The sequence below is a fragment of the Panthera tigris genome, chromosome D4 (assembly GCF_018350195.1).
Source record: "Panthera tigris isolate Pti1 chromosome D4, P.tigris_Pti1_mat1.1, whole genome shotgun sequence".
Lineage (NCBI taxonomy): Eukaryota > Metazoa > Chordata > Mammalia > Carnivora > Felidae > Panthera > Panthera tigris.
In genome coordinates this window covers 30,179,548-30,197,560 of record NC_056672.1, presented here as the reverse complement: position 1 = coordinate 30,197,560, position 18,013 = coordinate 30,179,548, and the positions used below count along the sequence as shown (strand labels likewise).

At 40.9% G+C, this 18,013-nt stretch overlaps 1 protein-coding gene and 1 pseudogene across 4 annotated transcripts in view; one reads left to right on the top strand and one right to left on the bottom strand.

Annotated features, from left to right (window-relative positions):
• Positions 1-3,474, top strand: part of SLC35D2 (solute carrier family 35 member D2) — a 57,203-nt gene extending 53,729 nt beyond the window's left edge. The window contains exons 9-11 of one of the 4 annotated variants that reach the window (XM_042964632.1): positions 166-244; positions 1,767-1,849; positions 2,481-3,474. In XM_042964632.1, the coding sequence (XP_042820566.1) occupies positions 166-244; positions 1,767-1,849; positions 2,481-2,583 (265 nt within the window). In that variant the 3' untranslated portion in view covers positions 2,584-3,474. The remainder of the gene's footprint in view (positions 1-165; positions 245-1,766; positions 1,850-2,480) is intronic. The other 3 variants (XM_042964631.1, XM_042964634.1, XM_042964633.1) reach the window with 3 other exon arrangements.
• A 3,230-nt stretch (positions 3,475-6,704) lies between these two features.
• LOC102953720 lies at positions 6,705-8,456 on the bottom strand (annotated as a pseudogene).
• Positions 8,457-18,013: the final 9,557 nt, after the last annotated feature.

Genomic DNA, 18,013 nt, shown 5'->3' with positions numbered 1-18,013 from the left:
ACAAAGGGGATGTTTTTAGATGTAGGTTATAAAATCTTTATCGTACGTTTTTCTTTTTTATTTGTTTAAAGCATTTGTGGGTGGGTCACATGGGGACTCTTCTTAATCTGTTATTATACCCAGCACAGTAAGGCACACATCCAAGCGTTTCCTTCCTTGCCCCAGGTTTCTGTTGATGTACTCCACAGTTTTGTGCAGCTATTACAATTCAGCCCTCACTACGGCAGTGGTTGGAGCCATCAAGGTAAGGGGGTGACACCTTGGGAATTGGGAAATCAGCCATGAATCCAGTCTTCATGATAGAAGCAGAGTTTGATTTTATTGTTGTTAACGGGTGGGATAGTGAGCATGGAGGCTTGTGGCATTTTCAGCTGCACCTGGGTGATCCTTTCTTAGGTCTTCTCATCCCCCAATCTGTAAAACAGAGGGAGGGCTTGTTGATTTAAAAAGGAGAGACAAATTATCACTTTAAGGTTAGGGGTGGTGAGAGGGGATGGTCTGGGAATATGACGTAAAACTGAGAAAAATTCCAAATTTCTGCTCTCAGCAAGATACCTTGTTTGGTACCTTGTTAGTACGGTTTGGTTTTCTGGGAGAGCCTGCTGACTAGGAAAGAGAAGCCCAGGTGAGGCGCCTGGGTGGCTCAGTCAGTTAAGCAACTGACTTTGGCTCAGGTCATGATCTCGTGGTTTGTGAGTTCGAGTCCCATGTTGGGCTCTCTGCTGACAGCTTGGAGCCTGCTTCAGATTCTGTGTCTCCCTTTCTCTCTGCCCCTCCTCTTCTCATGCTCTGTCTCTCTCTGTCTCTCAAACAAAAATTAAGCAAATAAATAAGCATTAAAAAATGTGTAAGAAAGGGAAGCCCCGTGAAGAACTGTTTTTCAATCTAGGTATATGCTCACTTAAAAGGTTCTAAACTCATGGATTGTGCGTAGGTGTGTTTTACGTGTGTGTGTTTGAATCCACACAGTCCTGAAGAAGAGGATGGGTTTTCTGTGTTCTCTCATACAGTTGCTTTGTTTCTCTATTCACATGAATAAAATGAGTGAGAAAGACTGCCTGCTTTAACAGTTGACTTGTCTGTTGGCTGCCCAGACCCTCCTAGAATACCCAGGGCAGGGCACTACTTGGAATTTGCTGGATGTCTGATCTGTGTGAGTTTAGGGTCAGTATGATTAAAATTCACTACCCAATGATGGTAAAGAGATGGGATCTGAAAAGCTGATGACAAGTCAACTCTTATACATCTTTTTTTGTGTGTGATGCAGTGTTCTGTAATTATGCCATCGTTTACCTTATTTCTTTATAAAGCCATGTGTAATGGTTTTTTACTTATTCATTCAACACTCTGTGAACACCTATGTGAACACTTGTACTTACAAGTCTCTGAGCAAAGTTAAAGTCTCTGAGCAAAGCTAAAATATTTAGTTTCAGATTTTACCATATACATGTATTTCCCCCTTAAATTCTTCACTTTTAAAATGACTGATCCGGGGCACCTGAGTGGCTCGGTCAGTTAAGTGTCCAACTCTTGATTTTTGGCTTAGGTCATGATCTTGTGGTTCATGAGATCAAGCCCCAAGTTGGGCTCTGTGCTGACAGCATGGAGCCTGCTTGGGATTCTCTCCCTCCCTCTCTCTGCCCCTCCCCTGCTCACATTCTCTCTCTCTCTCTCCCTCTAAATAAGAAAGTAAGTAAGTAAGTAAATAAATAAATAAACTTTAATAAAGTAAAATAAAATGACTAATCCTCTCTCTCTTTCTACAGAATGTATCCATTGCCTACATTGGGATGTTAGTTGGTGGAGACTACATTTTCTCTGTGTTAAACTTTGTAGGGTTAAATATTTGGTAAGTGGGATTTCTAAATGAACTCATTTTAGTAAAATATGAGTTTTAAAAAGCCTGATTTATAAGTGAAAGAATGCAAGATGTTTTGACATTTCAGTTTCTAAGATAATTTTACTTAAATCACTCAGTTCATCTGTTTGAATGACATGCTCCTTCACGTGGATCATGGGGACGTGTATAATGAAAATTCAAGGGGCTGAGATCTAAATTTAATTCATGTGTCTTTCTCACAAAAAAAGTCTCCTAAATTATGTTTCTTCCTCTTGTGAAGTGGGCCTCACTGATGTCCTGCTGTGTCAGAGCATCATCCGCTAAGGATATTGGGAGGAGTGGCTGAGATACTTTTGAAAGGCATTTTGGGGTCCTACACATGGAGTGCTGTTTTAAGATAATAGCATAGTTTATTCAATAATAAAGTATTTGTTTCTCTCCAAAGTTTTGTATTAGATTTGATCTACTTTTTTTCTTCCCCAAAAGATTTCTAGAGGAGTGATTCTCATCAAGTAATCCACAAACTTGAGGAGAAAAATTCCCTTCACATTAAGCGGGCTATACTTATAAAGATGTCAGGAATTGCTGGTGGTACCACCTATGAGATTTATTTATTCTCACTTTTTTTTTCTCCTTTCAGCATGGCAGGGGGCTTGAGATACTCGTTTTTAACTCTGAGCAGCCAGTTAAACCCTAAACAATCTGTGGACGAAGAAAGCATCCCTCTGGATTTAAAGAGTTAGGATCTGGGGCAGAATCGCAGCCTGGCTTACAAACTGGGAACATGCAGCGGCATTCCCACATGTAGGAATGTGGATCCCGATGTTCTGGTCATGGGCAACACTCACCCCCCTGCTTAAAGCACCACAGGAACGTCTGCAAAATGCAGAGAGAATCTACCTCACGTGCTGCTGCACGGTGAGCCCTCATCAGCCCTGAGAAATGTATTTGGGCAGAGCTTTACCATCTGAAAGTGAATCTTTCACAGTAACCATTGGTTAAAGGTATTATTTCCAAAGGTCTTGCACAGGCAGAGCACTGAACAGTTGGTGACCCATCCAAATATCTGTGCTGCTGTTTGCCAGTACCATGTGTGCTAAGAGGAGGGGAAAGGTCGATGGTGTGATTATTATCAGCACGTTGGCCTTAATTTCAAAGGTCCCAGCCAAAGCAAAGTGCCAGTGAGAGCATTTTTTTTTTTCAGTTTAAGCAGACTTGTCTTTATTTTAATAAAGTTAGCCAGTTAGCTCCAAGTTATTTGTTAGCTCTGATTTCATTTTATATATTGGTATCTTTTCCCAGTCATCAAAGTAAAATAAAAAATAATTTATACTCATGTCTCATACTGTTCCATTATTGGAGATAGGCAGAAAGATAGTCAATTATTCACTGTGCCTTCAAGGGTGATCTTCCTTTTAAGGCTCATGCTGGAAAAAACTTGTAAAATAACTCAACAGGAAAAAAAAAAAAAAAAAACTCCATGTGTCCTGTTAACATTTAAGTACCTCTTATTTCTCTCCCATCTCTCTAAGTTCAGGGAGCTTTGACATTCAGATCACTTGGACTTTAACCAAAGGTACATTTCTTCACAGGCTCGTCTAACCTCCCAGATGTGTGGTGTGTGGGAAGGAGCCCTGAATGGATGAGTGTTATTTTTATCTCCATCAAAAAATGAGCTGGGATGGGGCACCTGGGTGGCTCAGTCGGTTAAACATCTGACTTCAGCCTAGGTCATGATCTCGCAGTTCCTGGGTTTGAACCTTGCATCGGGCCCTGTGCTGAGACAGCTCAGAGCCTGGAGTCTGCTTCGGATTCTCTGTCTCCCTCTCTGCCCCTCCTCCACTCACTCTCTGTCTCTCTCTCTCTCAAAGAAAATGAATAAACATAAAAAAAAATTTAAAAAATTTAGTTTTAATTGTAAAACACACAACATAAAATTTGTTATCCTGGGGCGCCTGGGTGGCGCAGTCGGTTAAGCGTCCGACTTCAGCCAGGTCACGATCTCGCGGTCTGTGAGTTCGAGCCCCGCGTCAGGCTCTGGGCTGATGGCTCGGAGCCTGGAGCCTGTTTCCGATTCTGTGTCTCCCTCTCTCTCTGCCCCTCCCCCGTTCATGCTCTGTCTCTCTCTGTCCCAAAAATAAATAAAAAAAAACGTTGAAAAAAAAATAAAAAAAAAAAAATTTGTTATCTTAACTATTTCTAAATGTATACATTCAGTAGTGTTAAGTATATTTATCATGTTGTGCAACCAATCTCTAGAACATTTTCATCTCGCAAAACTGAAACTCTGTACCCATGAAACAATAGGTCCCCATAGCCCCTGGCAACCACCATTCTTTCTGTCTGTTGAATATGACTACTCTAAGTATATAAGTGGAATTGCACAGTACTTGTCTTTTTGTGCCTGGCTTACCTTAGTTAGGCTAACTAATGTCCCCAAAGTTCACCCATGTTGTAGCATGTGTTAGAATTCCTTTCTAAGGCTGAATTATATTCCTTCATATGGATGGGTATACCACATTTTGCTTATCCATTTGTCTGTCAATGGACGTTTGGCTATTTATGAATCATTTTGCTATGAATATGGGAGTACAGATGTGTCTTTGAGACCCTGATTTCCATTCTTTGGGATATTAAAATTTATTTCCTTTGTACACATAACACTCCTGACATCAAATGTGTGGGGTGTTGACCTCATATTAAGGAATTCTCCCATTCTCTGGACACCAACTGGGTGTCCTACAATTCAATTCTGACATTAACTACCTGGAGCTAGCGCAGACCCCGCAGGTTAAGGGCTCAGTCCCACAAGGTTGCCCCCACCCACTTCAGATGCTGATCCCAAGTCCCAGGTTGTGCTTCTGACCAACTGGCCATGAATCAGGAGTTTCCATACCCTCTTCCGTGGGTTTCACAGTTTTCTAGAATGGCTCACAGAACCCAGAGGAAGTGCCTTACTCTCTCTTAAGGGTTTATTATAAAGGATACAGCCATGGAATAGCCAGAAAGAAGAGATACGTAGGAAAAGGTGTGTGGGAAGGGGCTTGGTGCATCCATCCCCTCTCTGGGTGCACTACCCTCCCACACATCGATGTGTTTACCAACCTGGAGCTCTCCAAACCCCATGGCTTAGGTGCCCTTACTGTTTCCTACAGCTGCTGCAACATTTTACATTCACACAGAAGTTCCAATTTCTCCATGTCTTGTCTAACAGTTGTTATTATTGTTTATTTTGTAGTAGCCATTCTGATGGGTGTGAGGTAGTTATCTCCTACCTAAGAGTTTTGATTTGTATTTCTCTAATTTTTAGTGATATTGAACGTTTTTTTCTGTTGCTGTTGTTGGCCATTTGTATCTTTGGAGAAATGTCTATTTGAGGCACCTGGGTGGCTCAGTCAAATGAGTTTCCAACTCTTGACTTTGGCTCAGGTCATGATCCCAGGGTTTTGGGATCGAGCCCTGCATCAGACTCTGCTTGGAATTCTCTCTCCCACTTCCCCTTTCCCACTGGCACTCTCTCTCTCTCTCTAAAAAAAATCTATTTAAACCCTTTGCCCATTTTTGAATTGGGTTGTTTGTTTTGTTGTTGTTCAGTTGCAAGAGTCCTTTATTGTTTCCCTTTTCCTTTTAAAAGGCTCCTAGAGTCTGACCTTTGGGGCTCCCAAGCTGTTGTAACACTTTCTTGTGTCATGAACACCAGTTCTGAAACCCAGAGGCCAAAAATGCTAAGATTTGAAAACATCAACTATAAACATCAACTCATGTTTTCAGTGACAAAACCAAAAGTAGCAAGTTTTTGCTTTCTTTCAAAATGTTTTTTCTGATTTTCATTCTCAGAATTCTTAAAGGAAGAGGATTTTGTGTTTTTCTGTTCTTAAAATGATTAATCCTTTGTTTTCATAGTTGGGATGCCTCCTGGGTGTTCTTATTTACTTTTTTTTTTCTTCTGTAATCACCCTGAGTACTTTTCTTGGCCTTTTTTTATATGACCCTTTTTTTTACCTTCCTATGGAGGCGTCTTCTCCTGCTTCCATGCATGGCCAGCAGAGGGCACCCTAAGAGCAGCTCAGCAGCCCTCGTAGCTGGGTTGAAATTAGCAATTTCCACAGTACCTTTAAAGACCCAGATTCTCCAGCTGTGGGGTTGGTGGGAGCTCGGTCTGGCTTTGGAATTAAGATTAGCTGAGGAAGCTGGGTGGCAGAGAGGTGGTGCAAAAGGGATTCATTAGCCTCAAGGAGGTTAAAGGGGAAATGCAGCCTAATGCCCCAGATCTTCAGACTTCTCTTTTCTTACTGAAGAAGTTGTAAAAGCCACTCTGGGTGGGACAAAGAAAATAAACTAATATCTTTGATATTTTGCTTACTCCTAGCTGTTGTACTGCAAATAACAGTGACACCATTTGTTAACTTAGACTTTTTCCTGCTCTTTTAATATTTTGCCTGCGTATTAAATGTATCTCAAATACAGAGGCACTAGAGTTTTGGACAGCTGAGTTTTCTTAGGGAATAGAACCTAGTTTAGAGAAGTGTTCTATATATATTTTTCTGTGCCCTCAGGAAAATAGTGAAGGTACAAATGTCCATAATTTCATAGTCTTTAGTTACTTTTATTTTGCACAATCATTTGCACTTAATTTTCTCCTTTCTTTTCAATTTGTGTTCATTGTTTTTCAGCTACAAAATAAGCTTAAAACCACAGGTTTTGGTGTACCTTCTGTGAGAGTACATATTTATCTCAGCCTCCCTCCCCCCAGTGGCTCTGGGATAACATGTGGTCACAAACCACACTCTGATGTTGGAGACCCAGGACAGCATACCGTGTGCCAGGAGTAATGGGGCAGCACCCACCATAGCAGTTGCCTAGACTATGGTGGGTGCATATCAAGTTAGAGCAAGGAGAAGGAGCACATCACCAGAAGAAGAGCACCCACACTTGGAAGCCAGCATTTTTCTTAAGGGCTGCTCTTCATCGCTTTCCTTGATATCCTCAGTTACTTCTGTAACCCATTGGTGAATGCCTTCAGTTTCAGCTTCTTGTTGTAAACCCTTGTCTGTGACTATCTCTTAGAGACTGGAAATTTCAACCACTATTCCTTTGATTTACCCCAGTTCATCAAACAGGCTGTTCTCTTCACCAATGAGGCATTGATTTTCTTGTTCAAACATTTGTATTTCTTCTGGGGATAATTCATCTTCCCCTTTGCCATCTCCCCACATGCTCAATTCAGGTTGTGCTTTGTTTGGAGTCTATTTTGGGTATTCCTCAGTGACAGGTTTTTTTTTTTTCATAGTCTTTTGAAGGATTCTGTGAAACTTTCTCAGAAGACATAAATTCTCTTGTCTTTGTATTTGGTTCTGGTTCCAACTTGCATGATCTTTTCTCATCACTGCTCGTTTAACTCTAGTGGCTCTTTGTTCTGAGTAAAGTTTACATAGTCTTTTTTTTTTTTTTAAGTTTATTTATTTTTGAGAGAGAATGTGAGAGCAGTTGGGGAGGGGCAGAGAGAGAAAGAGAATCCCAAGCAGGCTCCGTGGTGCAACACACTGAAACAGCAGTCCTGTGCTTGCTGGAAACGTATCTCCTTGTGGGCTTGTGTCTTAAGTTGCTGAGTTGCTTCTGAGCAGATCCTCACGAATGTCTGAGCACCCTGGTCTATCTGATATGTGTCATCCTCTCACACCCAGACGTGATGTGGCTATAAGCATTAATGTAATCTGTCCTGTGTTCCAGAAGATAACTTCTCAGTTTGCCAGTGTGCAAAAGCTTATGCAGGACAGAAGCGCATGGGTGGTGACCAGCTGGGTGCAGTCAGTGCCAGCACAGAGCAGGTATGCAAGGCACCGAGCTAGAGGCCACAGGCCTTTGTTTCCCCTCAACCCACAGCCATTCCGATCCACCAGATAAAGACAGCACTTCCTCTAAGGGTTATTCTAGAATTCAATGAGATAACACCTGTAGAATGTTTTGGCATTACTTGGCCCCTAGTGACCAATAAAATTTGTTACTGTTGTGATTATTATTGTTACCATTCTTATTTCTATTTGTGGTGGGGAAGAACTCTGGAGAGAGTGTTGCTCTACAGAGAAGGTGTATTGGGAGGATGGCTAGGAATTTATCAGATGAGGACGAAGGTGGAAGACCACTTCAACTTGAAAGTCTTGGTGACTTGGACTTGTGAATCATTGTTGCTTTCTGTGAATGGATGCGTGTGCTCGTGCATCCATTTTGGGTGCTGGGACTTGGTGAGGGTTAACAGCCTAGGTGACCAGTACTTGCTGCTCCGTGGCACCTTTCATGAAGCTGAGAGTGCCCAGCAGTTCAGAATCTCTGTTTCTTTTCTGTCATAAGATACTGAAATACATGGAAAAAAGAAAGCATGCCCCTTGGGATGAAGCCAGGAAACCCCAAGGCACCCTTGCAGATGGTCAGGGTCAGGAAATACTGTCTGTGTGCCTTCTGACTCTTACCTCCACTCCCCCTGTGATAAGCCTCCGAGCCTTTTCTCCACAGCCTGGACCAGAACATCAGCGTTACCTGGGGACTTGTCAGAAATTCGGAATGTCGGGGTGCACACAAACAATCTGCATTTTGACCCAGGTGATTTGAGAAGCACCATCCCAGGCTATTGGTCCAGGCCATACTTTTAGTACTGGTGGTTCTCAGACAGGGATTCACAGGATTTAGGGGGCTGGTGAATGTGGATAGGGAAAGAATACATCCTGATGCTCCCTAACCAAAATTTAGCATTTTTCATTTGAAAATGTAGACAAAACAATGTAGTATTAGCTGTATTTCTGATTTTGTTACCAGTGGAAGTGGAGATATTTTCAGATCACCTTACACTTTCTGCAGAAAAATCATTTATGCCCTGCTGAGGATTCTAAGTTATCAGACCTTCCACTCATTCTTGATGTTTAATACGTTCATAAAGAAGCATATTTTTAGTACATCATATTTAGAAAATTTAACTTTTTTTTGGAAATTGGTTTCCTTTATAATTTTATGTATTTTATTCTAGGCATTTAAAGCCATTATTTAGGGGAGGAGGCTGTAACCATCCCTAAGCTACTGCTGTGGTCCATGGCACTGAGAAAAAGGAAGGATTCCCTGCCAAAGAGGGAAAGAGAAATTTCCAGATTATGTTTTCTCAGGAAATTGTTACATTGTTGGCCTTTCTACCAGTGGAGGTTTGTTGTCCAAATGGGTGTAGAGGTACCTAGGAGAGGTATCTTGTATCTGCCAGCTGGTGGGGGGGGGTCATCCTTCAGCCAGTGGTGGTCAGTTGTCTGCAACTGGAGGGCCAGCGTGAGAGCAGGAGAGAGAAGCAGAGAGGGACCGACAATGGGAATAGGGCAGCTAGGCTTCACTGCCATATCCTCCTCATTCGAACATCAGAACAGAAATGCGGATCCTCAGTTGTGTCACAGTACAGAACCTTGTTCTTCAAATCCCGTGACTGCTCACCTGGAGTATAATGTTGAAGGTCTATGCAAAGGTGGAGCAGCCGTGTGAGGAGCTTTGTGGACCCACTCTTCAGTGAAACACACAAAACTAGAGAAAACTGTAAAAAACAACCATTTAAGGTCTCTGGAAACTATCCTAAGGGCATGTAGCAAATGAGGAAACATTGATTCAAGAAAGCCTAATAAACTTGGCAAGAACACTGAGAATGTGGCATTTGAGCCTTGACACTTTCTCCCTTTCCCTTTCCTCAGCTCAGCTTGATGGAAGCTCCATCCATCAAGAAGATGGGCTAAGGTGTGGCTAAGAAGATGGGGCTCCCTCTCTTCTCTGCTCCCAATCAAGGGTTACTATATCTGACAAGGAGGGGAGGCCGCCATTGTTTCTCCTCTTCTCCAAGTAGAAGAGGTGCAATTCCTGGTGAGTTCAGCAGATGGAAAGGGCCTCCATTTACTACCCCTCACCCATAGGATGGAGGGTCGACCCAGGTGTGGAAGCCAAGAATATTGGGTTCCCAATCACCCTGCCCCAACTTGATCATAGGGCAGAGGTGTGATGTAGGGAGAGGCAAGCAGACAAGACCAGAGGCTACCACCTTGCCCAGCATTCAGAGTAGTGGCTCAGACAGTGTGCCCAGAAGAGGCAGTCTGTGCAGTGAAGAATTTGACCTTACACAAAAAGATGTCTGGCCTTTGCCCTTGGATTCTAGGTAATTCTATGCCCTTGGAATATTATGCCTGATAGAAATGTTATTGTTTGCCTCGTGTCTCTGGGTCATACTGGATAGTCTGACAGTATGATTTAGGATGGGGGCTGGCCACACCAGGAAGACCAACAATGTGGTTTAGGGTGGGGACCCTGGGTGAGGCCTGGGGAAGCTGGAGACTGACATCAGCCATATGGGCAATCAATCATGTCTATGTAATGAAGCCCCAGTAAAACTCTGAACATTGAGGTTTGGTTTGGCAATACTCCATGCATATTATCGCACACTGATGCTAGGAAAGTCATGTGTCCTGACTCCATGGAGAGAATAATGGAAGTTCCACATTTGGTAGACTCTACTCTATGCTCTCTCTTAGCCCTTACAGCTTTGTGATGGGATGTTATTGAGCAATTGACTTTTTAGGGATACTGAAAATTGCTTGAGGGTGGTAATTTCTTTTTTCAGAACTCCCCAGGGGGTTGGGGACTTCCCTTTTGGGCAACTCTTCTAGACTGAGTTGTTCATGCATTCCTGTTTCAGACTTGAGGTATTGGCATGGTATTGGCTTGAAGAGCAGGGAGCGGATAGTGTTACCATGTATGTAATTTTGAATGGAATGGTCCAGTACTGTGCGTTTTATTTAGGAAACCAATTGAGGAAATTGCTGACATCTAGATGACTTGCATTTTCCAACTGCGATATTATTCTCTTGTTATGGTTGTATAGGAAGGCACTAGCTGTGTGAGGGTGGCTTCTGGAATCAGATGGCCTGGGTTTACATCCTAGCTCTGTCAATGTTAAAACACAGATTTATTGAGGTGTTATTTAAATACCATAAAATTTACCAATTGCAAGTGTTTACTGATTTGTTGGTAAATATATAGAGTTGTGCACCCATCACCAAATAATTTGAGAATGTATCCATCATCACCCCAGAAAGAGCCTTCATCCCATTTCCAGTCAATTTCTAATCATAGCCCTAGCCCTAGACAACCACTAAGCTGCTTTGTTTATTTTAAAAAATATATTTTTAATGTTTATTTATTTTTGAGAGAGAGAGAGACAGAGTGCAAGCAGGGGAGGGGCAGAGAGAGAGGTAGATGCCGAATCTGAAGCACAGAATCCACCGCAGGGCTCAAACCCAGGAACCGCAAGATCATGACCTGAGCTGAAGTCAGACGCTTAACCTATAGCCACCCAGGTGCCCCAGACCTGCTTTGTTTATAGTACATGTCAAAAACATTTGCCAGTTAATCTACTACCACTAGGACATGAGGGAAAAGTTCAGTTTTACTGAATCCTCATGAATTCTGAGCCACAGCTTCAAGTTCTACTTAATAATTTACATAAATGTAGTATTTTATTCACTTAATTTGCATTTCTAATGATGTAGGAGGTTAAATATTACCCCACACAATTGCACACTCATTGTATTTCCTCTGTATTTAATTTTCTGTTTACGTCTTTTACCTCAAGGTGTTCTTTGGCTTTTGCCCTCGACATTATGTCCTGAACCTGGAGCCTCCTTTGGGCTTCTATCTGGGGCAGGCCTTAGGCATTTGAGTTTTTGATCCTAGTTGCAGAGGCCCATTTTCAAACTATCTGTGTCTAACCCAGGCAGAGTTGCTAGATATGTATGGTAGGGAAATTTTTTTGTTACTAATTATTGTGCTTTAAAAACAATGTATTTATTGGCTCAGTTGGGTGTCAGACTCATGATTTTAGCTCAGGTCATGCAAGATCTTGCAGTCGTGGGACCTGGGCCCCACACTGGGCTCTGTGCTGTGCGTGGAGCCTGCTTGGGATTCTCTCTCTCCCTCTCTCTTCCCTTCCCCATCTTGTGCATGTGCTCTCTCTCTCTCTCTCTCTCTCTCTCTCTAAAAATAAATAAATAAACATTAAAAAATAATTTATTTATAGGTGCACCTGTGTGGCTCAGTCAGTTAAGCATCTGACTTTGGCTCAGGTCATGATTTCACTGTTTGTGAGGTTTGTGGAGTTTGTAAGTTCAAGCCCAGCATTGGGCTCTGTGCTGACAGTGCAGAACCTCCTTCAGATTCTCTGTCTCCCTCTCTCTCTGCCCCTCCGCCACTCTCTCTCTCTCTCGCTCTCTCAAAAATAAATAAATAAATATTAAAAAATAATTTATTTATAGAGAACAGATTGGTGGTTGCTAGAGGGGTGGGGTGGCGGTGGGTGAAGGAGGTCAAAAGGTACAAAGTTCCAGCTATAAAATAAATAAATCATGGGATGCACAGAGCCCAACATGGGCTCAAACTCACAAACAACTAGATCATGACCTGAGCCGAAGTTGGACACTTAACTGACTGAGCCATCCAGGCTCCTTGGAATATATTTTTTAATATTGTGAAGTAAAGGTGAGAACTTTGGTTCAAAATCAAGTACAGAAGTGAGCTGCAGCTTCCATATCTGGTAATATGGAAGGCTAAGTTATCCACCCCCATCTTTCCTCTGCCCATTAATTGTAGGATAACATTTGTTTAAAATTGAAGTATAATTTACATGCAGTAATTACACAGTCCTTAAGTGTACAGTACAATGAGTTTTAATAATAGCATACTCCATGAAACACATACACTTAACAAAATATAGAACATCTTCATCAACCTAGAAAAGTTCCTTATGACCCTAACCAGTCAATCCTGCACTTCTACTAAGAAAGCAGTGTTCTAAATAATTTCCTGAAGATTAGATTTGTCTGTTCTTGAACTTCTTATAAATGGCATAATTATAGTATGTACATGTGGTAGATAGCTTCCAAAGTGGATCTCAATGATCCCTACCTCATTATATTTACATCTTTGCATAATCTCCCTTTGAATGTGGCTGGAATGTGGGCTTGCTTCTCATGCACAGAATACAGCAAAAGTGATGTGATGTTCCTTTCAAGACTAGATCATAAAAGAGTGTGGCTTCTATCTTTCTCTCTCTGACTCTACTCACTTGCCTGACCTGGTGAAGCAAACTGCCATTTTGTGACCTGCTTTATGGAGAGGCCCACCTGCCAAGGAACAGCTGTGTGTGTGTGTGTGTGTGTGTGTGTGTGTGTGTGTGTGTGTGTGTGTACTTAATCCAGGCAACAAAAATGAGTGAACTTGGAATGCATTTTTTCTGAGCTGAGCCTTGATATGACTGCAGTCATGGCTGTACTTTGATTGCAGCCTGTGAAAGACCTTGAGCCAGAGACACCCAGCCAACCCATGCTTGGATTCCTAACCCACAGAAAGCATGAGATAATAAGTAATGTTGTAAGGGCCTAAGTTTTGGCTTAATTTTCCTACAAAATAGATAACTAGTGCAGTACTTTTTGATGTCTGGTTTCTTTTGTTCAACAAAATGTCTGATTTTCAGTCTTGTTTTTTGTGGGTATAGGAAGATATATTCTTAAAAATCTTATTAAAAGCATCAAAAGCTACCAAGACAGCAAAATATTCCACTGTGGGAGTAAGCTTCAGTCTAGAGAAGTATATTGAGCACTGAAACCACATTAGTTAAATGGAGTGACTTTGAGTGTCAGTTTTGATTGTGTGGGGACAAAAACTGACTCAAGAAGAGTCTGGTATAAGAACATCTCTCCATAAAACTGGGATCCCAAAAGGCATTTACTTGCTCAGGATATGTGTGATCCAGAAGAATAGGGTATATAGTCAATAATATTGTAATAACTTCTTTTTGAAAAAAAATTTAAAAAATGTTTTTAAGTCTATTTATTTTGAGAGAGACAGAGGCTGTGTGAGTGGGTGAGGGGCAGAAAGAGAAGGAGACAGAGAATCGCAAGCAGGCTCCACACTGCAAGTGCAGAGCCTGAGGTGGGGCTCGATCCCACGGACCATGAGATCATGACATGAACCAAAACCAAAAGGTGGATACTTACCCGGCTGAGCCACCAAGGCACCCCAAAATATTGTGTAACTTTATATGGCAACAGATGGTAACTGCACGTACCATGGTGAGCAAGAATAATGTATAAAATTGTCAAATTACTATATTGTACACCTGAAATTAATATGACATTGTATGTAAACTATATTTCAATTTTAAAAAAGGATAGACTCAAGACTTTCCCAAATGTAATTACTTTTGTAAATTTGTCTTTGAAGCCATGTAAATGTTTTACACATTTATAAAGTTAAACCATAAAGAATTAAAAAAGATCCACTCTCTGAAAAAATGAAAACAAAAGAAACAAGTATATTTACATCCAAGAGGAGAAAGCCAATACATAAAGAATCAAGATTTTCAGTGTCAGATGAAAATAATCCAAATATAAAATCATCAAAGATATTAAGTAAAACTCATATAATCCTAACTCTGAATGACTCATGAAGTATATTTGCTTAAAAAATGTTCCCAGTTTTGCCCTAGAAGGGTTAGAAATAATGACAAATTTAGTAATGATGGATACTCATTTTCCACTAAAAGATCAGGCTTCTTTGAGAAAAAACACATTTCTTGTCTGAAGCAGGAACTAGACAAGATGTCATTCTAGAAAAACATGGACACTAGCAAAGACTGCTGGGGTCTTGTCAATCTTGCCTAAAGAATCTAGGAGTGAATGTGAAGAGTACCCCCTGGCCAAAGTTGGGCCACTTTGAGCACTGATAAGAATAATAACTACAAACAATTGAAACAAATTTAAAAAAACCCAAAAAACAGAAAAACCACAAAAAATAACCAACCAGGTCTTTGGTCCACCTTGGAGGATACCAGGGAACCAATTCATTACTTTAAAATCAGTAAATAAAGAGAAAGAATAAAGCATTTACTTCACCTTTTCTGTGTTAACTATACTTCAGTGTTCAGTGTAGTCCTGTAGCTCAGTTTCTTTTTTTTTTTTTTAGAACAATGGAAGAAAAATGATAGAATTAGAATATCACCATTTTGCAATTCGTAATTAAAGATTGGTCCTAGGGGTGCCTGGGTGACTCAGTCAGTTAAGCATTGACTCTTGGTTCCAGCTCAGGTAATGATCTCATGGTTTCAGGGGTTCAAACCCCACACAGGTCTCTGTGCTGACAGTGTGGAACCTGCTTGGGATTCTCTGTCTCCCTCTCTCTCTCTGCCCCTCCCCAACTTGTGCTGTCTCTCTCTCAAAATAAATAAACTTAAAAAAAAGAAAAAGACTGGATCTAGGCATTGATCATCAGTGACTGCTAGTGTCAGAAAAAGAGACAACTGGACATCACATATCTCCTCTAGAAACACACAACACTGAATATGAAGAGGTCTTACTGAAAAATTGAACCCCAAATCTTATCAAGTCTTTAGGACAGGAGTTGGCAAACTATGGCCTGTAGTCCAAATCTGGCCCACTGACTGTTTTTGTAAATTACATTTTACTGGAACACATTCACATAGTTTTTTTTTTTGTTTTTGTTTGCTTGTTTGTTTCTGGTTTTCAGAAAAAGAAAAGTGCATTTATTAAGTACTTCTTATAGCCCAGACATTTAAAAATATATAGAGAGAAAATATATATTGAAAATCTATGTAATATATAATCTATATATAATATATAAAATATATATTTATGTATAATATATATGTATATTTTATATACATAATAGTGTATATATTTTTTTCATTTAAAGGTTTTAGTCCCTATTTTGTGGCTGAGCAAGCTATGTCTCATAGTGATTCAGCAACTTGCTCAGAGAAGGATCTCTCCCAATGGGAAGATCTGGAAAGTTTTAATAAAGGAAGTATCAACTCAGCTAGTTCTTAAAGGTTTGGTGGAATTTTATTTTTTCAAATTTATGATTTTTAGTTATAAAAGTAGTACATGTTCTCTGTGGAGATTTAATTGTGGAGATTTAAAAAGTATAAAAAAGCCCAAAGATGCAAGTTGAAAAAACAAGCCCTTAAATCCACCATCTCACTAGAAAAACATTGTTAACATTTTGTTATATAACCTTATAATTTCTTTTCTACTAATTTTCATGTCTAAATGAACAGTTGGGACTACACTGTTTAGTCACCTGCACTTCTATAATGTTATTATTTCATTTAAACTTCGCAATAACTCTCCAAAGTAAGAAGAATTATCAATCAATTTTATAAGAATGACTTGAGAGGCAGAAAGTTGAGCTTGTCCAACTCACATGACAGAGCCAAAATGCACATCTAGAATGTCTTTCTCAGAGCCTATGGCTTCCTCCCAGCTGCCTTGTAGACCATGAGCTGCACCATGGAGATGGCAGGGCATGGAAAGGAAAGAATCACTGGGTGAGATTGGTTCTAAGATTGGATTTGGTGACTGCTTCTATCTAGGGCATAAAGGAAAGAGAGAAATTTCCCAAGCACTCTAATTTTTCCAGCCTGGGTATCTGGGAGAAAGGAGGCTGATCCCACAAAGGGTACTGATTTCACAATCTGTTTAATAATAAATGTAATCTCTATTAGGCAAAAAGTATTTCTTCAATTCAGACTCACCTCTTAACTTAAGGCTCTACTAACCATGTGATCCAGTGAAGTTTTATCAAATTTGCAATCATTCTGCACTAAGAAGACCTGGCCATGGTTGAAAATCTTATGAGAGCCAATGTGGAGGCTGGAGCACCTTGTTCGTGCAAGCCTAGGCCTACACACACTGTGCATTTCCACCATGGCTATGCTGTACTCAATGGGACATCCTGACCAGGCACCAGGCTAAAGTGCAAACAAAATGGTCTCCTCCCCAAGTGGACTTTATTTCTGCCCTAGCAGAAATGGATGGGAACAACAAGTTTTTGTTAAAAGAAAGGAAGAAATCAAAACATTAAATGTACTTCTTCCCTGGGCAGTATGTGTCAGCCTTATATCACCTATATAACAGTGATATTGTTTGTTAGAACAGCACAGAGAGTTTCAGGAAAGTCCAGAAATGCCATTTTGAATTTGGTTCCTAGATTTCCAACACTGAAAGATGGGGAAGAAACATGGGTGTGTAGGAGTCAGGAATGTCTCTTCTGATTCCAGCCTCTAGAGCCAACCATACCCTGCCCCACAAACAAGGAAATGTAGCCCTGCAGACAACAGTGGGAGAGGGGTTTTGATACTGTTGGGGAGGAAAAAGTTTTCCTCTACCCTTCAAAGTTCTGTTAGCTGGACCAAGAAGACATGAGGCACCTGGGTGACTTGGTTAAGCATCCAACTCTTGATTTCAGCTCAGGTCATGATCTCATGGCTCATGTGTTTGAGCCCCATATTGGGCTCTGCACTGATAGTGTGGAGCCTGCTTGGGATCCTCTGCTCTTCTCCTGCTCACACTTGCTGTCTCTCAAAATAAATAAATAAATGTAAAAAAATGGACATGAGAGACAGATTAACAAAAGACAATCAAATTTAGCTCTGTATGTATGGGGAAATATAGACATGAGATTCCAAAGACTGTCAGGCAAAATTAGCCGTATATGCCATCCTGAACTAAAAAGAAGGGGGTAGAGGTCTGGGACTACAAAGGTAAGCAATGCAATTCACAAGAAGAGTAAATGTTTGGAAAACCAAATATTTGCTGGGGCCACTGAGAAACAAAGGGACATAGAGAGAACTTTTAAAGAACAGGCCTTGCTAGGTTCCTCCTTGTCTACCATACCTAGTTCATATCATGATATAGTTCTCTGTGGTGACAGCTCTCCTTCTGGAGCAGGTCTTCTCTCTAAATTCCTCTAGGCAGAGTTGTGAGGGAGAGGTCAAAGTTTCTTTCTGAGACTTTTGGGCCTTTATTATTTTCTGCTCAGAATAATTTACATGCCAAAGTGAACCATCTTGGAGCAGCCTGCCCTTGGTCTCTTTCTATAAAACAAAGAAGGAGGAGTGGACACACATATGCTATGACCCTTGGGATCCTTGAACCCTTTGAGGGTCTATCTGACAAATTTACCTTTGACCAAGGAAAGAATGATTCACTGGTCAAACGATTCCGGTTCAATTACTGACTAGATACACAGCATCCAATTCCACCATCCACAACCCCCAAGCCCGAGATAATTTGTTTTGTTCCTTTCTCC